Source organism: Peromyscus eremicus, chromosome X (genome assembly GCF_949786415.1).
Source record: "Peromyscus eremicus chromosome X, PerEre_H2_v1, whole genome shotgun sequence".
Lineage (NCBI taxonomy): Eukaryota > Metazoa > Chordata > Mammalia > Rodentia > Cricetidae > Peromyscus > Peromyscus eremicus.
Genome location: NC_081439.1, coordinates 16,256,381 through 16,282,578, shown reverse-complemented (window position 1 = coordinate 16,282,578; position 26,198 = coordinate 16,256,381). Strand labels below are relative to the sequence as shown.

The 26,198-nt window shown below is 37.1% G+C and overlaps 1 protein-coding gene across 2 annotated transcripts in view; it reads right to left on the bottom strand.

Annotated features, from left to right (window-relative positions):
* Wnk3 (WNK lysine deficient protein kinase 3) overlaps nt 1-26,198 on the bottom strand; it is a 131,959-nt gene that overhangs the window by 80,073 nt on the left and 25,688 nt on the right. For both annotated transcript variants that reach the window (XM_059249949.1, XM_059249948.1), the window contains exons 2-5: nt 20,639-21,293; nt 4,715-4,887; nt 2,937-3,157; nt 1,401-1,558 (exon numbers count right to left, since the gene is read on the bottom strand). In XM_059249949.1, coding sequence (XP_059105932.1) covers nt 1,401-1,558; nt 2,937-3,157; nt 4,715-4,887; nt 20,639-21,175 — 1,089 coding nt within the window. In that variant the 5' untranslated portion in view covers nt 21,176-21,293. The remainder of the gene's footprint in view (nt 1-1,400; nt 1,559-2,936; nt 3,158-4,714; nt 4,888-20,638; nt 21,294-26,198) is intronic.

Here is a 26,198-nt window from a genome sequence, read left to right as displayed (position 1 = left end):
CTGATTTCCTTGGCAATTTATGCCTTTTTCTATATGTAAGTGAAGACAGTCATAGAACTATAATTTATAAATTAAGCACAAAATACTTTTGCACTTGGGGCTCTTTAAATAAAGGACACAAACTAAAAAGGCATTGTAGCTCTATTTCTGAGCTCTTATCAGAGGCTGGGAAGGAATTAGGAATTGTTGCTTAATGGGTATAAGTTGTAATTAAACAGCAGGAATAAGCTTTGAAATATACTCCACAGCACAGTGACTATAGTCAATAATACATAGCATATTATAAAGTAATTAAAAAAGTAAGTTTTAAATATCTCACCACAAAAAAATGATAAATAAGTTACAGGTAAACTACATTGATTTTACATTGTATATATCATATTGTATCACATAACTGTATACAATTGTCATTTGTCTATTTAAAATTATTGACTCTTTCATGGTCTATCTCAAGTCACCCAGCCATATGTGAAGTAGTCCACCCTAAACAATGAAAACACTCCAATTCTACTTTGTATCCCTTACTATACTCCTATCCTTTTATTTTATACTTCTCTTTTTCTTATTTTTCAGGATAGGGTTTCATCGTGTAGCCCAGGCTGGCCTCAAACTTGTAACTCTCTTACCTCAGCCTCCCAAGTGTTGGGATTACAGGTGTGCACTGCCATGTCTTGCTAGCTATTTCTTAATTATTATTCTGCTCCTAGAGATGTAAGCTCTCTGAGGGTAGCAAACATTTATTGTCATTGCAGTCCTTGCAATTTCTAACACAAAAAATTATTCATATCAAGGATTCACACGTTTCACCTGTTAAACTACATACTGAATTCTCTTTCATAATTGAGCACTAAAGTATTATAATCCTTCAAACTCTTGTAGTCAATCTTTACTATCCAATTTTAAAAATTAAGACCAATCAAGCCAGGTGTTGTAGTGTAGCATGCTTTTAATCTCAGCACTTCAGAGGCACAGGCAGGTGTATATCTGTGAGTTTGTGGCCAGTCTGATCTGTGTAGTGAGTTCCAGGACAGCCAGAGGTACATAGCAAGATGCAGGAAAAAAAAAGAGAAAATCAAGAGCAATCTAATATCTGAAACTGTACCACAATTAAGGATGACATACCTGTACATTTTCTCCAAAATAATATAGAGCATTGTATATGACCATAATAAGAGTTCAAGTACATAAATAGAAACCTTTATAAATCTAAACCTTTTCTAAGTGTAATTGTTAAACTAACATTGTTATATAAAATTAAACCATGGGAAGGGGAAGGTTTCTCTTTTCTTCCACTAAGCCACACCCCTTGTCCCATAATTAAATTCAACTAAGTCAATTTTTATCAATTTCAACACAAAATGTGGCAATCTGTAAAGTAAAATGAATAAAATTATACCTACACTGGTTACTTTACGGTATATTTGAGCAGCATTCTGGCACTCGGAATACGGATACTCCGAAGTAGCCATTTCCAACATACACATCCCAAAAGCATAAACATCTACAGATTCATCATAGTGCTCTTCATACATCTCTGGAGCCATAAACTCAGGAGTGCCTACAAAATAATACCACAACCATATTTTTATTAAAGAAAAAGATATATTCATCAAGGTTTCCTTTCCCATTAAAATTATCTATTAATTTCTGTTCCTTCAAAGTAAATCTGTAAGTTAGGCTAGGCATGGTGGTGCACCCCTTTGGTTCTAGCACTTGGGAGACAGAGGTAGGTGAATCTCTTTGAGTTCAAGGCCAGCATAGTCTACATAGTAAGTTCTAGGACAGCCAATGTCATGTAGAGACTCTGTCTCAAAAACAAAAAAAGCAAATTTAACATTTTGTCCCAATGAAGCACAATTTAAAGTACAACTCAAGGTTAGGTTAAGGTGTTAAAAACTTTAGACAGGCATGGTGGCTCACACTTGTAATCCTAGGACTTGAACAATAACAAGCCAGGCCATCAGAATTTTAAGGTTATTCTCAGCTACATAGTATGTTCAAGGCCATCCTGGTCTATAATGAAATTCTGTCTCAAGAAAAGAAAAGGCCAGGCACTATGATGCTCACCTTTGATGCCTGCACTCAGGAGACAGTGACAAGAGGATCTCTGAATTTGAGGCCAGCCTACTGTACAGGTAGTTCCAGGTCAGCCAGAACTATATAATAGAGAGACCCTGTCTCCAGAAAAAAGACAGCTATAGATAAAATCTGATTTTATTTTTTATTTGTATCTTTTTAGTTCAAATTTGGATAAATTAATTTAGTAAATTTTATTCCTTAAGTCCTCAAAATCTTTCAATAATCCCTAATAGATGAGACTGGAGAAGTAGTTCAGTAGTTAAGAGCACTTGCAGAGGACCCAGGGTTCAGTTCCTAGCACCCACATGGTGGCTCACAACTGTCTGTAACTCCAGCTCTAAGGGCTCCAACGCCCTCTTCTGACTTCTTTGGGCATTGCATATGCGCAGACATACATGTAGGCAAAACACCCACACATGTAAAATAAAGATAAATTTAAAAAATAATAGTCCTTAATACATTCTATAAAATATACACACTAGGATGTGATGGAAATAAGTCAGTTTTCATATAATTGGTATTTCAAATCACATTCACAAATATTTCAGAGAAAATTAACAGCTGAGTGTGCTGGCTGGGTCCTAAAATCCCAAGACTGAGGTGTTCAGGCCATCTTCTATTACATAGTGAATTTGAGGCCTGCCTGGGTTACACAAGACCCAGTCTCAATACAAAAAAAAAGTGTGTGTGTGCGTGTGCGTGTGCGTGTGTGTGTGTGTAAAACAAAAATAAAACCTTAAAAAACAAGCAGTGGTCAAAACTTTGCCCAAGCCCATAGTTGACTCATCATCTCTGTTCCAGTCCTATACAACTGACAAATCCAATACCCAGACAGTAAACTGTAAAATACTAGTCACCAATGACACTCTTAGCAAATGATGTGCGCATTAAGGTTGCAAGTCCCAGATCACCAATCTTCACAGATCCAGTGGGTCCTGTGATGAAAATGTTGTCACATTTCAGATCCCGGTGAATAATAGGAGGGGTCCTTGTGTGCAAGAATTGCAATCCTTTTAAAATTTGCCTGCACCAGCTTCTTAAGACCTTTGGCTTCATGACTTTAAATCGTTTTAAGTACCTATACAAAGAAACAAAGATCATGTGTAAACAAACATTCCCAGATTATTCTATAAATACCACTATGAGTGAGTTGCTCTGCTTGTTTACTTACTAGGAATACTACCCTTGAACAATTTAATGTTTTTTATTTTTACTTACATATTTGTTAATGTGTACATATGTGCAACTGCCTGTAGGGGTCAGAAGAGGACACTGGATCCTCTGAACCTAGAGTTACAGACAGTTGTGAGTTGCCTGCCCAATGTGGATACCAAGACTTGAACTCTGATCTCTGGAAGAGCAGCAGGTACTCTTAACCACTGAGCCATCTCTTCAGCCCCTGAATTATTTTCTATTGTCTGCTGCAGCCAAAAAAAAAATCTATCTAAAACCTCATTTTCATCTAATTTCAGTGACTTACAGTCACTTTACAGGTCATTTAAGTTTACCATCCCACCTCACATACCATCAAAAAAAAAAATGGTATGACCTACACCAAAAGATATGCTACAAAGTCTAGTACTTTTAATTCAAAATAAGAACCATATTAGAATGAGTTTTTGGAATAGAAGCACTATTTTAAAAAGAAAGCCCTTCTCTACATCTAAATAATTACTTATACAGTCACTGGAGGACATAGTTATATAAAATTTTACTGGAAAATGTTAGGGAAAATGTACACTTCACATTTAATTATTTACAATTGATTATACTATCAATTTATACTAAATGAAGAGTTGGTTACAAACAAAAGACTATAACTATGTAGTAGTTATTCCTTATAAGATGTGTAAGTTTGACCAAAACCTCAGCAAGTCATTATCTTTTTAAAAATGCAATCATAGTCTATAATAATTTTTAACTCAAATGTTATGATATCTCTGAAACATTAACTTTTGTGGGTTGTTTTTAGATTTATTTATTTTATGTGTATGAGGGTTTGCCTGCATGTGTATATTTTCTAAGTGAGTGCCAGGCACTCACTGATGTCAGAGGAGGTCATTAGATTCCCTGGTTGTAAGCCATCACATTGGTGCTAGGAGCCTCTGCAAGAGCAACAAGGGCTCTTAACTTATGAGCCATCTCTCTACTCCCCATTTTTATGCTTTTGAGGCATGGTCTCATGTAGCTCAGGCTGGCCATGAACTCATGTAGCCAAGAATGACCCTGAACTCCTGGTCCTCCTATCTCTACCCCCCCACACACACACACACATAAACTCAGTGCTAAGATTAACCCATGGCTTAATTCATACTAGGCCAGCACTTAACCAACCGAGCTTCATCCCCAGGTCCCCAAACATTACCTTTTCAGCATTGCATAGTCTAATAAACTGCATTAATATCCTGATTTTTCAATCTAAAATAGATAGATTCTACAAGTTCTTTTGTTGTTCTTGTTGTTGTTACAGTACTGGGGATAAATCCCAAGGCCTTGTACATACTAAGTAAGTGCTATTTCACTGAGCTATAGCCCCAGCCCCTCTACAAACCCTTAAGCCAGAAAGTTTATAAATAACATTTATGATTCTTTAAAATGATTTCCATCTCAACCAGTACTAGCAGAGTCAACTTACGTCTTTAAGGTTCCTGATGTCATTAGTTCAGTCACTAACACAATACATTTCTTTCCTTTTAATATAGACTCCCAGGAATCATAAAATCGAACTATATTGGGATGCTGGAGGCCTTTCAACATCTCTGCTTCTTCTTTGAACCGTTGCTGCTCAGCTTTAGTTAGTTTGCGGTCCTAAAGTACAAGAACAAGTGCCAAATTACTAACACAGACATTTCCATGCACATCTCTCATAGCTCAACTGAGTGCCTTACTGTAGGCATAGATGTCTTACACCTATCAATTTTTTCTCAATATCTATAGAATAACAGCTATTCTTTCTTAATTAAGTTGGCTCTTTAATCAGGTAATTCAACTATTGTTACATTTTATAACTATGCTATAAACACACATACATAACATCAATATCTTAAGGGCTTTGGGATATAGTTTGGTGGTAGAGTGCTTATGTTATCTCAAAATGAATTGACAAAAAGTAATAAAATAGGTAATTGCGATGTTTCCCTAAGAAATCTCCAAGTTTTCATATCTAGAAGATCTCTAAAAATCAAAACAAAAATAAACAAATGGTAATGAGACTTAGACATTTATTCCTGTTTAATTTCTGGATTGTTAAAATAAGACTGCTCTAACAGAAATATTGGGCTACTAACGTAATGAAAGACCTTCAAATAGGCACTAGACCTCTAATCTGCTACATTCATTAAAGGCGAAAAGTCATAGGTACAATGCTTATAAAATCCTGAAGGATTGTGATCCTAAAATTCTGAAGTCAGACAAACTATCATGTTAAGAAAAGAAAAATGCCTATATTTCTAGAAATAAGGAGAGAGAAAACATCCATCCCATACAACTCTTCTGAAAATATTATTCAAATACTTCCAATAAAAAAAATGGGCCAAGTCAGGTGTACATCTTTAACTCCAGCACTCGAGAGACAGAGGCAGGTGGATCTCTGTGAGTTTGAGGCCAGCCTGGTCTACAGAGCAAGTTCCAGGACAGCCAGGACCGTTACACAGAAAAACCCTGTCTTGAAAAACACAAGGCAAAAGAATAAAAAGGCCAAACTTTTATCGGGGCCAAGAACCTGTGATGAGACAGGTCACAGACGCTAGAGGAGAACCTCCTAAATGAACACAGTATGAAACCAACTCCTAGTGACTTACTGTTATACCCATAGATTAGCACATCTCTCAGCCCTCATCAGAGAAACTTCTTTTAGCAGTAGACGGTGATTAACAGAGACCTACAACTGACCAACACGCAGACAACAAGAGATTGCAAAGTGTTAAGCCCCAAATGGGACATCTATATCACACCCTGCTCCTCTTAAAGCTCAGGGATCATTGCAGAAGATTGCCGGAAAGATTTGCAAGAGGTGGTGGATGACTAAAACAAAACAGTGTTTCTAGGATACAACAGGGAAGCTGCATAGATGAACTCACAGCAGTTGTGACAGCATGCACACCTGTAGAAGCTCAAGCCAGACACAGTGAGTATTTTTAGCTATCACAGTAGGTATATTGAAGATATCAGATTATGGCGTTAATTTTAATTAACAATCAACAACCCAATTAAAAGAAAGATTTGAAGAGAGATTCAGGGTATTGAAGAAATGATAAAATGAGGCCCTGGGTGTGATCCCCAGCATTGACAGAAACTGAACACATTTCATCAAGTAATTACACATATGGGTCAACTTTGTTGGCTAGTTTTGTTTGTTTGTTTTTTCGGGACATGGTCTCACTACATGGACCTGACTGGCCTGGAACTCACAGAGATCTGCCTGTCTCAGCCTGAGTACTGGGATTAAAGGTATTCACTACCATATCTGGCAACATCATATGATATCATCCTTAGGTTTATCACTGTTGGAAAGAGGTGTATTGTTTTTTTGTCTTGTTTTGTTTTTATGAGACAAGTTCTCATGTACCCAGGATAGCACTGAAGAACTGAACCTCCTGCCTCTTGCTAAGATTACAAGCATGTACAACCATACTGTGCTTTGTTTTTTACCCTTTGGAGTGGGGTTCTCTATCTCTTGCCCAAGTTGGCCTCAAATTCATGATGCAATTACCTGTCTTCCAAGTAGCTAAGATTACAGCCTATGCACCAATACTCCACAAGTTTCTTTTTAAATAGATACCTACTTTGTTAAGGTCTCCTACTGCAAATTTGCTTAGGTGCTTTTGGGGGTTTTTTTTGCAAATAACAATCTTCACTTTTAATTGCATTAAATTTGTATGTACATACTTGTGTGTGTCACAGTGTATGCAGAGGTCAGAGGGTTTAATATTTTAATATTATACTGTACATTTTTTATCTATATTTGTAAAGAATGCTAAAATTGTTGTTAAATATATTTATTTGGGTTTGACTGTGTGTACAAGGGATGCCATAGAATTCATGTGGCGATCAGAGGACAACCCTCTGGAGTCTGATCTTTCCTTCCACCATATGGGTCCTGGGGATCAAACTCAGGTCATCAGGCTTGGTAACAAGTGCCTTTACCCTTTGACTCATCTCTCCAGTGCTGATAGCTTTCTTATAAAATCTTAATCTGCTTTTGGTAGCACAAGTTGGACTCTGATTTGCTTTTTGTTCTGCTGTCTTAAGGCAATCAATGCTCTGGAAAACTCAGTATAGTGAAGACTTATGCCTCTAGTCATCCTATCCTATGTAACAGAAAAATCAGAGACTCAAATTTTCCAGGAAGATATTTTATTTTCAACAGGAAATAGTAAGACAGTCTCTCTCTTATATTTGTACTGTTCTATTTTCTAACATTATTGATTTTGCTAAAATAGCAGCAATATTGAAAAAAGGTGCTAACAGTCATGATTACCTCCTACTAGATTTTCATAAATGAAACAGCTTTATCAACCTAGAGCTTAAAAGACTACTTTGTTTTAAAGAAATTGTTTAAAATTCAGTGATTTCCATACACACACACATTAGTTTTGCTTTTTAATTAAGAGTATCTGCAGAATTCTACCTATTATCTTCTCAGCACCTACTAATACAATCATATGTTTTATTGGTAAGTTTCCTAGTATGGAATTAGTCTTAAATTCCTTCTTTCTCCTATTCTTGTATTTTGGAGATATTAAACCTAGGGCCTCACACATGCTGAGTTAGTATACTCACTAAGCTACACTCCCCAGCCTGTTTTTAAATTCCTAAAACTTACAGCAAAAAACTATGATTCACTAGTGAATTCTATTTGCTAAAATTTTACTAAAGAATTTAATTAGCTACTGTATTCATATATGACATTAAGTTATATTTTTCTGTTTCTTGTACAAGGATTTAGTATTAAAATTACATAGGGTTATGAAATTATTATTGTCATTATAGTTGGTTTTTTTTGAGAAAGTGTCTTTCTATGAAGTCCAAGTTGGCTTGAAACTCATGATCCCCCCTGCCTCTGCCTCCTAAGTGTTGGGATTATAGGTATATACCACCTACCACATCTAGCTCAGGCTTCATGAATGGGATACAGCAGTTTAACACTGAAATTTCTTGTCATCTAAATTTTACTATGATTTAAAGCTTTGAAGCTACAAGCTCCTGATGTGAGGTTTGAATTTTGTTTTTCCTTTTTTTAATTATAATAAGAGTGGAGACAATGAGTAAGATTGGGGATTTTGTATTCAAAGGATACAAAAATCTCAATTATATAAGAGTAGTTAAGGCTTTCTATGTATAGTATGGTAAATATAGAAAATAATATATTGTACATCTTAAATTTGATGAGAGTAAATTTCAAATGTTATCACTACAAATATTTAAAGATATGTTTGGCTTGATTTAATTACTGTGTATTATTTTGTAATTATTGTATATTACTTTGATCAATCATAAGACCACTTCGTACTCTATATATATACAACTGCAATTTATCATTTTATAATTTAAAAGAACAAAAATTAAACTTAGAAAACTAATGTATTGCAAGGCATGATGGCTCGCACCTATAATATCAGCACTTGGGAGGCTGAACCAGGAGAATTGCAAGTTCAAGGACATCCTGAATCTCATGAGTCACAGGCTAGCCTGAGATACAGTGAGATCATTTTTTTTAAAGATTTATTTATTTATTATGTGTATAGCATGCAGCATGTATGCCTGCAGGCCAGAAGAGGGCACCAGATCTCATTACAGATGGTTGTGAGCCACCATGTGGTTGCTGGGAATTGAACTCAGGACCTCCGGAAGAGCAGTCAGTGCTCTTAACCTCTGAGCCATCTCTCCAGCCCTAGTGAGATCATTTTTAAAACAAAAACTGAAAAAAGTACTGATAATAATCTTTGTTGAACCCTAACATCTTACTATATTTCCTTATACTTTTTAAATGATTGAAACTTCACATAGTTGAAGATCCTTGTGTACTCCTCCTTGATCCTACCACTTTCTTCCCTTTCCCAGAAATAAACACTATCTCAGTTCATGAAGGTTTTTAAATATTTAAAAATTACATGTGTTCATAATGTTTTGTTGCTGGAATTGAGCCCAAGGCTAAGAGGTATTCTCTACCACTGAGTCTTCAACAACAGTTTATCAATGTTAACATTTCAAAGCTTTTGTTGTTGCTGTTACTGACACTGTTTCAGGCAGGATCCTACTATATAGCACAGGCTAGCCTCAAACTCATGATTCTCCTGCCTCAGCCTCCCGAGTGTCACCAAAACGTAAGTTATGGGCTTTTAATTGATCTTTATAAACTATTAAATATAATTTCATAATATCACGTCCAATATTTTAATTTTAATTTCCTCTTTCTTTAAAAAACATTTCTATTCTTGCTTCTCTTTGCTTGTTTATATCTTAACTTTTTCCTATCACTGTTTTAAGTTTTGAATAAACAATAAATGTGGGTTTTATCTTTTAATACCCTCTACCAGTTTGTGTGTGTGTGTATGTGTGTGTGGGTGTGTGTGTGTGTGTGTGTGATTCTGTTTTGTTTTTGAGGCTTGGTCTCATTATTTAGCCCTGGATGGTCTCAAACTCACATGGATGCACCTGCCCCATCTCCAAGTATAGGTATTAAAGACATGAGCCACCATGCCCAGTTATTTAAACATGGAAACACAGCATGTCCACATTTGATAAAGTAAATAATATACTTACTTTTACTTCTTTTATCTTATGACCTCTAATTTTTACTTAGTTTTTCATCCTTTCTATCAATAAATAGGAACATATTGCATTTTTTCCTTTTTACTAATGGCTTGCCTCCTTTGACACCCATAAATCAGACATATTTCTCTGTAAGTACGGTATATGGTTGAAAAGGTAGCTCAAGGGTTAAGAGCAATGGGTGTTCTTCCAGAGGACTTAGGCTCAATTCCCACCACACACAACCATCTGTAACTTCAGTTCCAGAGGATCCAACATCCTCTTCTGGCTTCCATGGGTACCAAGCACACATGTACAGAGACATACATACAGGTAAAATACCCATATACATAAAATGAAAATATATATATATCTTTTAAAAACAAACAAAAAGAAAGTACAGTATTAATTTGTTTCCCCTTGTGTTTCTAAACCCCCCAGTCACTACAGTAAATAATTCAAAGTACTGAGACACATCATTCCTACACTATCCACTCTCATACTACTGCTGCTCCTCCAACACAAGTTCTATTAAAATGGTCTAGAACTAAAAGTAGTACATTATTATGTTGCCCTCCAAATTTACTCCCTTTTAGCTACATAGTCTTCACTTAGTACTTTTTGTAGTGCTGGGGATGGAATTCAGAAGCCTTGTGAAAACCACTGAGCCCTTTTTAAACTTTTGCTGATATTTTATTTACCCAATGTCTACATGTGTTGGTTATCTAGATCAATCTTCTTTTAACTGTTAAATAATTACACTTTGGTCTTTGTAAGTACACAACTATGTCTCACCTTGCAGACAAGTGATATCTAGACTGGTTGGAGAATCTTGGGTTTTGAAGCCTTTTTCCTTTATTTGTCTGTAGTCTTTTATTTTTTAGGTTCTAGCACTAAAAATAAGAAGTCATGTGCAGGTACAACTCTTTTTGCTTGTGTGTCTAGTTATCTGCCAGAACTTCTACATTCGTTTCCTTAGATGTCTACTTAGGGTACTATTTCTACTTGAATATCCACGTTACAAAGTGACTACTTCTCCTCATACTCAATTGCCCTCTTAGGGGTCCTTAATTTACTAAAAAGGGCACTAGATACCTTAACATCTAGTGATGATATCATAAATGATGGAGGTAGAGAAGCCATTCCCCAAGAGCTAGCTCTGTACTAAGATGTTATTAGACACCAAGGAAGACTCTGCTCCCTGTCCTCCTAAACTGCAAAATCTTAAGATCTAAAGGTTTTCCCAATCTGTAGACTAAATAATCAACCAGTCTACCAGTCTTACAGCTTCCCTCATACTTTTGAGGGGTCAAAACTAAGCAAAGAGGCCAGCAGTTCTTTCTATAAATTATATATAGACTAAATGTCTATGTTTCCCCTTCCAGTGGTGATGCTTCAACCTGACAACTTTGAGGAGTCGGTTCTCTCCTTTCACCATGTGGGCTTTGGAGACTGAACTCAACTCATCAGACTTGCACAGCAAGAACTTCTACATTCATGGGCCATCTTGCTCATCCAGGATATGTGTGACAACATCAATCCTGAGAATAGTATGCTAAGTGAGTAATAACTAGACACAAAAGAACAAACACTGCTTATTTTACTTCTATGAAATACCTAAAAAGGGTAAATTCAAAACCGAAAGTAAAGCCAGATGTGATGGCCCACACTTTTAATAACAGGACTCAGGAAGCAGAGGCAAATGGATCTGTGAGTTTGAGGCCAGTCTGGTCTACGTGTGAGTTCCAGGCCAGCAAGGGCTACATATTGAGACTTTGTTTCAAAAACAAACAAAACCAGTAAGTAGAATCATGGTATCCGGAGTTAGGGAGGGTGAGAAATAGAGAATTATCATTTAATAGTTACAAAGTTTCTATTTGAGATGATAAAAAAAAGTTCTAGAAATGGATTATTAGTAATTATAAATCAGTTTGACTATACTTGATGTCACTAAATTAAACATTTAAAATTGAATTTTATGCATATTATGCTACAATAAATATTCAGGGCTGGTGAGACAGTACAGTGCCTAAAAGAGCGTGTTGTACAAGCCTGATGACCTTTTGATCTCTAGAACACACGGCAGAAGGAGAAAATCAGTTCCCAAAAGGTGTCCTCTGATCTCCATATGCATGCTATGGTGTGTGTTAATCTCTCTCTCTCTCTCTCTCTCTCTCTCTCTCTCTCTCCCTCCCTCCCTCCCTCCCTCCCTCCCTCCCTCCCTCCCCCTCCCTCCCACCCTCTCTCTCCTCTCTCCCTCTTTTCCCCTCTCCCCCCTCTCTCCCATACACAAATAATGATAAACAGAGTAAAAAAATTGGGGTTGGGGATTTAGCTCAGTGGTAGAGTGCTTGCCTAGCAAGCGCAAGGCCCTGGGTTCAGTCCTCAGCTCTGAAAAAAAAAAAAATGAAAGAATTTTTAAAAAGTGTTCAAAAACCCTGTCTATGGTGGTGCGAACCTGTCATTCCAGCTTGGGAGGCTAAGACAGGTTATTCAGGAGTTCAAGGCCAACCTGGGCTACATAATACCCTACCTTAAATAAAATCAAAAAGAGTTAAGGGACTTAACAAAAGCAAGGAATGCTAAGCACAGAAGATAAACAGAAACAAGTAAAATATTATGTTTTCCTAATCCTAAATGGTTATAAATTATATCCTGAATGTAATTAGCTAACATCCATACCTGGAAGATCAGATCACTCTAAAGAAAAATTAATATATTTTAAACTTTCTGACTAAATTTGTAGAATGTAAATACTTCTTACGACAAACTCAATTACTCTACTTCATAATTTGCCCCTAAATATCAAAGGTAATTACAACTAGGAGTAAACAACTTTATAAAATTGTAACTGCTGTCTCAGACACATTGCTACAGAGAAAGTCCACTAAAAATGCAGGGTCAGTACCTTTAAATTTCTACTTCTGATTCAGCGGACAGAAAGTAAGTGTGTTAAACTAGTGCCAAAACCCAGAGGGAAGTATGTACAGTAGAGCTTTCAGCTACTATTGTAATCCTCCCTTGATCATACTGAGACAGACACTATTATATTAATGGTAATGACTTTGATAGAATAACTTCCACCCATCAACAATGAGGAGAGTTCTTGGTGCAAGAAAGGCAAACTAGAGAGTAGCAATAGCTAATGGAGTTAGCATAGAGCCATTAAAATGCTAATCTAAAGACTGGTTATGGTGCTACATGCCAGTAGTCCCGGTGCTAAGAAGGCTTGGGCAAAAGAACACTAAATTCTGAGGTCAGCCCAGGGTATATGGGGAGATTCTACCTTAAAAAAAATCTAGTCTATGGAAATGAGCCATAAATACTGCTGTTCCAAAGAAAGATCATAAAAAAGCAACAAGCATAAAGTTTTACTAGTGTTATACTTACTCATTTATATTGATAGTAAATAGATGTAAAATTCAAATTAAAGAATAGAATTCAATTTCTCCACAGTACACTAAAAATACTATCTTTTTATAAATGTTAACTAAACATTTAATCAATTTTAATATGTAGAATAGTAAAAATATACACAAAACCTTTTCTGAAATGTAGACTAACAGCAAGATGACTAATCACCATAGGTATTTTACTCAAGATATGGAACATATCTTTAAGAGAGTGACTGAACAAAGACAGCCTCCAGGGCACCCTGCTCTAGCAGAGCTACCTAGGAAAGTGTTTTCCCAGGTACAGCCTGAAGGCACACAGAGTTTACTGACACTGTTGTCCCAGTAGGATCTTGGCACTCTCTACATGGTGCTGGTTTTGTAGGCACGCAAAATTCAAGAGTTGCAATGTTGGTGAGGCCTTGGCTCCAGAAAGCTGCTGATGCCAGGAAACTCATAGCAGTGTCAGGTGTTCTGCCTGGAGCTCCTGACCAGGCTCTTCATGAAACTGGGAAGGTGAAGCCTACATTTAAACAGTGACTGGAGATGCCAGAGCCATGCAACTTCTACTAAGAAGCTATGAATGCTGCAATCCACTGAGTTGAGTCAGAGCTACCCAAGCCTGTTAGAACCCAGATGAAACAACCATGAGCCCTGAATACCAGATACAGAATTACAGGGTTCGGTGTTTGCCTTACTAGGGTTTTGGTCTTGCTTTGATCTAATCTTTCCTTGTTATATTCCTTTCAGAATTAGAATTCCTTTTAGAAATGGAATGTTTGGCATGTGACACTGTATATTGGAACTATATAATTTGCATTTTTTTTTTTACTTTACAGGAGGTCATAGTTAAGAGACTGATTTGAATCTCTGAAGAGACTGTACTTTGGGATTTTTTTGGACAAATGAACTGTTAAGATTCTGGAGATTCTTAGCAAAGGACTAAACATATTTTACATTATTAAAAATGAGATGTTTGAAGTACTGTGGTTTAAAAGTAACGTGTTTGGATGTCAAATTGACAAGAGATGAATTACAATGGTTAATTTTGATTGTAAGGTTGATCAGATTAAACACATATAGGCATCAATAAACCATACCTCTGCGTAAGGGTGTTTCTAAGGAAAAATTAGCTGAGCAGGTTAAGATCTAACCTGAATGTGGGTACACCATTCCATTGCCTGGGTTGCAGACCAGATAAAAAGGGGGGGAAAGGGAAAGCCAGCTGAGAATCAGTCATTCTTCCTTTCTCTGCTCCCCAATCTGTCTTCTGGCACCAAGCACAGGAGCTGCTCCCACAGCCATGCATTCCTCATCCCAGTGAACTCTATGCCATGAGTCACATCCAAGATTAGGAACATTTCTTTTCTGAAAGGTAAACTATGGTTTTATAATCTCACTCTCTTAATGAAAACGTCAACAATGATCTACAAAACTAGATCAGGCTACGTGGATCTATTTCTACAAATGTAAAAGAAATAACAATGATATAAAAGCTATGTAAAATAACTTGTTCAGGTAAGGATAAATAGTGCATTCCTACAAAGTATCCTATCATTGCTTTTTTTTAAGTTTTTTTATAGCATAGGCTGGCCACAAACCATTTATGTAGCCTCCACTTCCTAAGTGATGTGATTAAAGGCACTACAACTACCATGTCCAGCTCAATGACTGTTCCTAGCATGAACTTCTTCAGCATTTTACCACTATTATTTATTAAATACTCAAACATGTCCCAAGCTTTACAAGCATTATCTCTATGTTTCATTTCTTTTTTCTTTTGGTTTTTCAAGGCAGGGCTCCTCTGTGTATCCCTGGCTGTCCTGGAACTCACTCTGTAGACCAGGATGGCCTCAAACTCACAGAGATCCTCCTGCCTCTGCCTCCCAGGTGCTGGGATTAAAGGCGTGTGCCACCACCACTTAGCTAAAAATAGCATAATTTTGACACATATACATAAAACTATAAATGATAGAATACCCTCTTTGACCAGACTACTTAATGTGCCTGAACCTCAGATATGCTATCTGAAAATAATAATCTTTACCTCATATAACTATTGCCAAAATTAAATAGTAAGAATTTGTGTCCAATTAAATTTTAATTTTATGATAAATGCAAAGTACATAATACCCATTGTTGCTAACTATACTTAAACACCTCAGCTACAAAGTCTATTGTGAAATTTTCAGAACCTTAACAGACATATTAAACAAAGGCCACACAAAGCTAAGAGGTAATGCCAATTGATAAATGTAGAAGAAAAGTAGGAAATAGAAAGTTGCCATTTGAAGCAGAAGGATCACAAGTTCAAGACCAGTTTGAGCCAGCAAGTTCCAGATCAGTCTCACATAAAAAGCCCAGAACACCATAATTACAGTGTAGATTACCTGTGTAAACATACCAAAGAGCACCAAAAATTAGTGACTGAAGTTCTGAGAAGTATTTCACAGTGTCAAAGTATATATTCCTAAGACACTTAATCTACAAAGGAGGAAAGATAACTTCATAGTAGGAACAATCTGACAGATAATACTATAGTCAAGTGGTCAAAATTACATTATCATTAATATGTATCAACACCATGTATCCTCTGCTATCACAGCCTGAATAGAGGAGCATCACTTTTGTGGAAATCTTGCCAAAAATATAGAGCTTAGCTAGCCAACCATGGTAGTGCAAGCTATAAAGCATTTAAGAAGCAGAAGCAGAAGGATTTTATATTTGTGGTCAATATAGTTTACTTAATGAGTTCTTGGTCTTTGTAGGCTATATAGTGAGACCTCATCTCAGAAAGAAAAAGAGAAGGGATGGGAGGGAGAAACTGTTAGTACCCTTTGAAAGTTCAAGGAAAAACTGTTAAATAGGAAGGGGGACCATACAAGTAAACACAGTATAGAAATGTGAATATAATCACAGAACTGAAAAGAGAAGTATTTGAGGGGAAATTGATATATTCTGATTATTCAATATTTTAGTTTATAGTATATCTTTGTAACTCTTTTGTAAGTAGAAAATCATCTGAAAATAAGTGCAAAAAGAAAAATGAGGTAAAGGAGTAGTACCTCTGTTTCTTTCTACTTCTAAGCCTCTCATTTCCTTTAAACAGACCCGTATTTAACAACCCTTTCATCTTTTGCTAACTCCAGTCTCCAAAGTTTCTTCATATGCTGCCTATAAACTCCTAGTATAAGCTTTATGAAATCGGTTGTGTTTGCTTTTTCTCCCTTTTTGTGTCTCTAGCACGTAGTATAAGTCTGGCACATTGCAAGGAGTGTTTATTTGTTGAGAAACCAAAAAAAAAAAAAAATGACAACTGTATTAGGTTGTATTCATTTCCTATCGCTGCAGTAACAAATTAGCATAAACTTAGTGGATTGAAATGCATAAATTTAGTGGATTGAAACACAGACGTATTATCTTCCAGAAATGGGAATCAGAAATCTACAGTGACTAGACTGGAATCTAGACAGCAGCACTGTTTCTTCTGGGGCCCTAGGCAACTGTTTAATTCCTTGCCTTTTCCGGCTTTCTAAGCTATCTGCATCCTTTGACTTGGTGACCAAGTCCTGCAACAGCATCACTCCAAACTCTGCTTCTATTCTTTGATCTTTCTCAAATGATTGTCAACCTGCCTCCCTCCTTACAAAGACTGGTGATTAGATGAACCAAAATAATTTCCCTATTCCCATCTTTAATAGTCTCATCTGCAAAGGTACCTTTTTTGGTTATATTTAGTATGAAACTTGTAGAATTCTCTTCTCTGTCATGTAACTTTGGGTTTTCATGGTTTATAGGTTTTGCTTTTCAGGAAATGGATGTTTTGGTAAATTATTAAAATGGAGGTTGGAATATCACTTGACAATACTCCATCCTTGGAACAAAGATTAAAGAGTAAAATGATTTATCATTCCATCCTTGGAGCAAAGAATAAAATGATTTATCATTTTCTACTCATAAATCTACTGGATAAATCATAAATCTACTAAAAATAATCATAAATACTACTAAAATAAATATATAAAATAATATAATAGAATATAAAAAATAATAATCATAAATCTACTGAAAGAGACAGTTGGTCTAGATGTAATCAAGGAGAAATGGGTCTCTCTAAAACTGTAAGATAGGAGTAATGTGGAGCACAGGACTAGCTCTCCCAATTCCAACAGTATTAATTCCCCATCAGCGGAGGAACCTACATGGGACCGAACTAGGCCCTCTGAATGTAGGTGACATTTATGTGGCTAGATCTGTTTGGGGAGCCCCTGGCAGTGGAACCAGGACTTATCCCGGGTGCATGAAATGGCAAAGGTACTTTTAACAATGAAAAGTTCTAAGGACAAAGACATGGGCATCTTTGAGAAGTCATTATTCAGCCTACTACACATATCAATTTCTTTGTTTTTCTTTTTAAAGTCTACCCAACAAATAACTAAAAATAACTCACAAAAACTATTTAGAAACTAATATTTCCAAGACCAGAGTTGTCCCCTTCCACCATCATCCTTTGCCATTTTGCAAAGCATTTGTCTTTGGTTTAGATTTAATCAAGTTATATGATTTGTTAAACAAAGAGACTAGAACATATATATTTAAGCAAGATTCATCATACCTAGATTCAAGATAATCTCTTTTCTCTTGGGTCTATACTTAATATCTATGGCTGGGATCTGGTGAAAACAAAAGGAAATAGAACTAAACAGCATTGTGCATGTGGCAGGGCCTTTAAAGGAATTAAGCATATTCATATCCTTGTGTGGCTCACACAGAATCTAGAGACATTTCTGAAGTGGTAATAAAACTATTTAGGAGCGAAAGTAAGTGCCCTACAGTGAATATTTCAAAAAACTATATTTTTTTTTTTCAGAAACAAGATCTGGCATCTAACTCAGTATTTTTCTGCCTCGATCTCCTAAATGCTGGCATTATAGGTGTTAGCATCATGCTTAACCCTTAAACATGGATTTTCAGTTATTTCTTGGACTTGGACATTACCTTGGCTATAATCACTACTATAATATAAGTACATAGAAGCTGGGCGGTGGTGGCGCACGCCTTTAATCCCAGCACCCAGGAGGCAGAGGTAGGCGGATCTCTGTGAGTTTGAGGCCAGCCTGGCCTACACAGTGAGATACAGGACAGGCACCAAAACAACACAGAGAAACCCTGTCTCAAAAAAACAAAAACAAAACAACAACAACAAAAAGTACATAGAATGTTCACTCAACATGGCAACCTGCTATGGTCGTTTGGACCTATTTTTTTTTTTTTCTTGTTGGTAGTTTTGATTTTCAGTGACATCTTTAGTTCAGACTCTAGATGGAGTTTCTAGATATCTAGGTGCTATTTCAAGGAGACCTGGTCTAGAGAGATGTAACTCAGTTGGCAGAGAAGTTCAGTCCCCCAAAATCAAATAAACTGGGCATGGTGGTACATGCCTGTAATCTCAGCACTTGGGAAGTGGAGGCAGGAAGCTCAGAAGTTCAAGATCGTTCTCAGCTACAATAGTAAATTTAGGGCTAATCTGGAATATATCAGACCACGTCTCAATTAAATATAATAAACTTCCTACACTAGGCACTTAGATTAAATTCCAGTCTATCTGAATGGCAACTAACAGCACTTTATAATGGGTAGAATCTGGATATTTTGTAGACACCGACACTCAAAGATACCATTAGAATTTAAACAATAATGGCCTACACTTAGTGGCTGTCTTTATTTAATCTTAATTTTGTGGTTTGTTTTTTGTTGCTGTTGTTGGTTTTATTGATGTTGTTTTGAGGTAGGGTCTCATGTGGCCCAGGCTATAGTCAAGAATGACCTTGAACTTCTAATCCTCCTGCCCCGACTCCCCAGTTACTAGGATTACAGGCATGTGCCACCATACCTGGTATATATGGTGCTGAGATTGAACTCAAAGCTTTGCTCATGCATGTTAAGGCAAGCGCTGTACCAAAGTGAGCCATATTCCCAGTCCAATCTTAATTTTAAGCATCCTATATGAATGCTGACCATTTTTCATGAGTTGACTGAGGTTACCAAGGCTTGTTCTCCTCCTATTTGCCCTACATCTGCCTGAGACTATTCTCATTATAATACCTTCTATGCTGCTTTGTCCCTCATTTGTTAATAGTACTACATAAAATAGCTATCATAGAACAAAATATATGGTAATTCAGTCATTCTCCCCATTTTTTTCTTTAATTTCTCCTTGCTAAACATACTTGAGCTGACTAACCTCTGTAGATTCTGGTGATTTTACTTGGCTCTAAATTTCAAAGGCATGAGGATGGAATAGCAATAGAAGTTTTCAAAGAGTCAAAAAAAAAATCTTTCCTATTTGGAAAAACATCATATGAATTTCACATGTTTTTTGGTATGAAAAAGATAAAGGTAATTATCATACTGAATACATTCCTATCATACACTTAATTTTGTAGTGCAACAATCAACTAATGAGACATACATACTCAGTTCTTAAAATGAAGTGTTAAGGAGAATTTGGGGAATTTCCTGAAGCTAATAAAAAATTTTCCCAAAGAATGTCACACATAGACTTTTTCTTTTTTAAAACAGGAAAGGAAAGCAAGCATGGTGGGCATATGCCTATGACCCCAGCACTAGAGAGGTTGCGACAGGAAGAATATCAGTTTGAACCAAGCCTAGGCTACATAGAGAATTCAGGACCAGCTTGTTGGGCTACATTGAAGACCTTGTCTCAAAATAACAAATAAAAAATGATAAATGTAGAGCAAAAATTAGTTATATTTCCAAAGGCTGGGTACTTTTTTTTCTTTTCTTGGTTTTTTGAGACAGGGTTTCTCTGTGTAGCTTTGGTGCCTGTCCTGGATCTCGCTCTGTAGACCAGGAAGGCCTTGAACTCACAGAAATCTGCCTGGCTCTGCCTCCCGAGTGCTGAGATTAAAGGCGTGTGCCACCACTGCCACTAAGGCTGAGTACTTTTTTATAGCTCAGAGGTAGAGCATTTGCCTAGTATGTACAAGGCCCAAAATTTGATCCTAGCATCATAATATAAATAAATAAATGAACAAATTAAATAAATAGAGGGGAGGAGAGGGGGTATAACTCAACAGCAGAATACTTATATATGGCTCTGAGTTTATTCTTAGCACTGCAAAAATTAAGATAAAAGCAATTGACTAGAAATATATCTCAATGGTAGAGTACTTGCCTAGCATGTAAAAAGGTTCTAGATTCCATCCTCAGCATTGACAATACAAGGAAAAACAAGGAAAGACATTTTTTAAAAAGCTTGCCATGGGCTCCTAACATTAGAAAAGAACATAATTTCTAGACAATGGTAGAAGAGCTTTCTTCATCCTGGGTCACTCTGGAGGTCAGGGCAGCTAAATCTGGTACTCATAAAGCCAAGAAAATTATATACCCACCTGTAGTTCACACCAAGCAACTTCAACCCACGTTTCAGTGTCCAGTCCTTTATATACTGTCTTAAATGCTCCTCTTCCCAGCTCTATATCAAATTTCAGGAACCTGCCACTAGGGGAAGTTGCTACAGCCTTCATTTCAGCTTCTTCTTCTATTTCCTTTTCTTTTTTCTCCTTGAAGCAATCTTTTGATGATTCTGAGGTTGCCTTTAAACATTGCTCATATTTAACTTCTTGCCCACCTCTTAGCACATTTGTAGGAAGTTTGTCTACTCTTGAAATATTTGATGCAGCTTTTATTCTTTCATCTCTAGGGGAAGATTCAGCAACTTTGTCATCTTCTGTCATCTCAACACTCTTTCGGAAAAATCTCTTTCTTTCGATGGTTTCCCCTGAAGTAGAGAAGGTGCTTGTTTTTTCCTTCATTTTAGCTTCTACAATCAGAGGTGCAGCAGTCTGAGCAACCCTGTTTTCAAAGGAAACCCCATCAGGTTTCTCAGAATCTTCTGTGCTAGCTGGCTCCCCAGAATCAGTGGCCATTGTAACTAAGGTTGGCACTGAACTTTTTCCTCTTTCACTCTTCAGTCCACTTACATCTCAGGTATCAGAATTATCAGAACACACTTCCTTTTATGTTGTTATATATTCCCATAGCAACCTGAAGGAGGGAAAAAGATAATTTTAATATCACCCTACAACAGAAATCACTAAGGAGAAAACAAGTTACCTGATTTTTTTTTTTTTTTGGTTTTTTGAGACAGGGTTTCTCTGTGTAGCTTTGGAGCCTATCCTGGAGCTCACTCTGTAACCTGGATTGGCCTTGAACTCACAGAGATCCACCTGGTTCTGCCTCTCGAGTGCTGGGATTAAAGGCATGCGTCACTATCACCTGGCCTAGTTACCTGATTTTTAATTGCTTCTTTCTTAATAAGAAGTTTATTCTTACTTCTGTATAACTTATCAACTAAGACTCCAGGGACCATGCCTTATCTTATTTAATATAGCTACAGTGACTAATATAGCACTTGGCATATAGTTCAGTATGTCTTCATATGCTGGAACCTAGTTCTCATCTCAATCCACCAAATTCAATACACATGCCCAAATCCTGGATTCACTCAGCTCTGAATTCACTGGCTCTGCCTCCCGAGTGCTGAGATTAAAAGTGTGTGCCACCACCACCCAGCAATTTTTTTAAAGATTTATTTATTATGTATATAGTGTTCTGCCTGCATGTATGCCGGTATGCCAGAAGAGGGCACCAGATTGCATTATAAATGGCTGTGAGCTACCATGTGGTTGCTAGGAATTGAACTCAGGACCTCTGGAAAAGCAGCCAGTGCTCTTAACCTCTAAGCCATCTCTCCAGCCCAATTTCATCATCTTAAACTGAAAATCTATACTCATTATAGAAAAATGTCCTATCCAGCTGAGTGCTATGGAATGTACCTATAGTCCTAGTTACTTAGGAAGCTGAGGGTGGAGAATCACCTAAGACCTGGGAGTTCCAAGCTGGCTTGGACAAACAGCAAAATTAATTTCTAAAATAGAAGAAGAGCAGTTTTTAGGGTGCTGAGAGTGTGGCTCACTAGCAGATGTATGCTTAGCATGTACAAAGTTCTACGTTTGATCACCAGAACTACCAAAGAAAATCTTACCCACATCCCCTCCTCAAACCTACATTCTACTCTCTATTTCTTAATTTACTTAGTCTAGATAATTCATGTAAGTGGATGCATACAATATTTATATTTGTCTTATTTCATTTGGCATAATGTGTTCATTTCTTTTTAAGATTGGCTAATAAATACATGAAAAATATTCAATATCTCTAGTCACCAGGAAAATTAAAATCAAAACTATATCAAAATTCCATCCCACCCAAGTAAAAGTAGCTACATAAACAAAATGCAAAAGAGGTCTGGAGAGATGATCAGTGTTTAAGGGCATTTACTGTTCTTGCAGAGGATCCAGGTCAGTTCCCAGAATCCACAGGGTGGCTCACAACTGTCTGTAACTCCAGTTCCAGAAATTCCAAAATCTCTTCTGACCTCTCCCGACTCCTGCACCTGTGTGGTGCACATACATACACTCAGGCACACACACATAAAACAAAATAAATACATTTTAAAAAAGAAAACACAAAATAAATTATGAAGATGGGGGAATTTAAATTAGCCCAGCCACTATGGAACTTAGTACAATGTTTCCTTAAAAAATTAAAAATAGAACTACCATATGATCCAAGTATAAAGCTTCTGGGTATAAAAATCAAAGTAGCTTACTTTATACAAGGTATGGTGGTGTACATTTGTAATCTCAGTACTTAGGATGGAGGATCTAAAGTTTGAGGCTAGCCTGGGCTACATAGTGAGGTTGTCAAAAATAAAGGAGGGAGGGAGGGACTTCTTCCCTCCTTACTACATCATGCATTGGTGGTATGCTAATAAGTTATATGCCTTGAACGACACAAATAAAGTTAAAAATAATGTATATCACTTATTTTCAAATGGTTAAGCAAATGAAACACACCTGTGAGTATTCATGTACATGTGTATGTGGAAAATAGAAAGTTGATGTCCATTGTCTTCTTTAATTGTTCGCTACCTTTTTTTTGACAAGATCTTACTATTTAGTCCTGTCTACCCAGAACTGTGTAGACCAGGCTAGTCTCAAACTTACCATTATCTCCATCTTCTGAGATATAAAGCAAGCAGCTACAGCACTACCAATTAGGAATCCAGGTGAACATCATACAAAGTTTCATTGTATTACTTTGTTACTTTTTCAAAAACATGTTTGCGATTTTTTTTCCAAATAAAAATATTTCAGGGGGCTGGGAAAATGGCTCTGTTAGTAAAGTCCTTACTTGGCAAGCATAAACATCTAAGTTTAGATCCTCAGCACCCTTATAGAAGCCAGGTACAGCAATGCATGCTTGTAATTCCAGGGCTGGGGAGCTGGAGAAGGAAGAATCCTTAGGATGTGAAGCTACCTAGCCTAGCCAAATCAGTAAGTTTCATGTTCAGTGTCTCAAAATATAAGGTGGAAGGCTGGGTGTAGTGACATATGCCTTTAATCCTACATCTCACCGCCCCCCTGAACTTTCTTTTATAATCATTTGATTTGTATGTAAATTCTTGAGAGCTAAAGAGATGGCTCAGAGGTTAAGAACAATGGCTACTTCTCCAGAGGAACTGGGTTTAATTCCCAGCACCCAAATGGTGGCTCACAACAGTTTATAACTGTAGTTCCAGGGAATCTAATACCTCTTCCTGGACTCTGGGTATCAGGTACATATGTGGTAAACAAGCAGATATTTATGCAGAAAAATACCCATACAAATAAAAAATTTTAAACTATATGTATAAATTCTATACATTTTTCTGAATGTATATTTCATAAGTGCAATGCCTTAGGTTTCTATTGCTATGATAAAATGCCATGAGCAAAAGCAACTTGGGGAGAAAAGGGTCTATTTCAACTTTTACTTCCAGGTAACAGTCCACCATTGAGGGAAGTCAGGACAGAAACCTAGAGGCAAGAACTGATACAGAAACCATGAAGGATGCTGCTTATTGTTTTGCTCCACGGCTTGCTCAGCCTGCTTCCTTTAACAATTCAGGACCACTTGACCAGGGATGGAATCACAGTGAACTGGGCCCTCCCACACATACCATCAATCAAGAAAACGCAACACAGGCTTGCTCACAGGCCAATCTGGTGACTGCAATTTTTTTCAATTAAAGTTTCCTCTTCCCAGAAGAGGCCAGTTTGCATCAAGTTGACAAAAAAACTAACCACCACAAGGAAAGAGTTTAAAAAAAAATAATAATGAATATAAAATACTTTCCAAGAAGATTTGCTGTATACTGGCTACATATGCTTTAAAAAAATAGGTTTTACTTTGTAACAAGCAAATTTAAGTAAAGGATCTTTTGCTAATTGGGCCACTTACTTGATATCAATATAACAAAAGGTACTGACCATGAACTAGTTTTAAGAATAGCTCTGAGAAATTCATCTTGGTTTTACACATGATAGTTCTGATATACCCGCTAATTCCAAATCTTGTTTAGTTTGACATTAGGGAATGCACTCTAAATAATTCCCATGAATGACAATATGATAGCAGAATATTCATTTTGGCAAATATTCTAGTACATTCAACTTAAAATTTTATCTGAGATCTATACTTCTCACCTTCCAAAAAAGTCCATTCAAAAATGGATCAAAGTCTTTGAATATGACTTAAACTGCTAGAAGAAATTTAGGTAGGTAAAACATGTTAACATATAGGCACAGGCATAGGCATGTGCTTTCTGAAAAGGAATTTAATAACACAAGAAATAATGCCAAGAATTTATAAATGATATAGTATGAAAGTAAAAAGCTTGTGTCTAGCAAAGGAAACAATCACCAGGGTAAAGAGACAACCTACAAAAATGGAAAAAGAAATCTTTGCCAATAATACATCATACAGTAGAGTAATACCTAGAACATGTAAAGAACTACAAAAACTACCAAAAAATCTAAATCATCCAATTAACAAATGGGCTAGTGTGAATAGACAGTTTTCAAAAGAATATGAATGGCAAAAATACAAAAAAGAAAGTTTGAGATCCTCAGTAATCAGTGAAATATCACTTAGAACTACACCATTTCGCCGGGTGGTGGCGGTGGTGGTGGAGGCAGTGGCTACAGTGAACGCCTTTAATCCCAGCACTCGGGAGGCAGAGCCAGGTGGATCTCTGTGAGTTCAAGGCCAGCCTGGTCCACAGAGCAGAGATCCAGGACAGGCATCAAAACCACCCAGAGAAACCCTGTCTGGGGCGGGGGGGGGGGGGGGGGGGGGGGGGGGGGGGGGGGGGGGGGGGGGACGGGACGGGGACACGGACGGGGGACAGGGGACGGGGTGGGGGGGGGACGGGGACGGGGTGGGGGACGGGGACGGGGGGGGGGGGGGACGGGGACGGGGGGGGGGACGGGGACGGGGGGGGGACGGGGGGGGGGGGAACGACGACAAAAAAAAAACCAAAAAACCTGCACCATCTCACTCCAGTTAGAATGACTATCATCAACGAATTAAATGTTGGTCTGGGCATGGTGTCCCATGCCTTTAATCCCAGCACTTGGGAGGTGGAGGCAAAGGCAATTCATCAAATGAAAGTGATAAATGCTGAATTTATACTTCCATGATTTTTTTCAGAAAGAGTAAATCTATTTAGTATACTGAAAAGAGTACAATGGACATGACAATAATCTCCCGCCTCACAGTAGATTTTGAATGTAGTCCTCCTGCAACTTTGTTTTTTGAGATATCCCAACTTCATCTTTGCACATGTATTCTTTTCAGTATACTAAATAAATTCACTCTTTCTGAAAAGAAGAATCATGGAAGTATAAATTCAACATTTCTTGCTTTCATTTGATGGATAATTAAGAGTTCAATGAGAACTTTTAGAAACTAGCCAACAAGATTGTACTACTAAGACATATCTGTATTTAATACCAGAGCTAAGAAGGAAACTAAGAATAAAGTGCTCTAGCAGGTTACATTGCT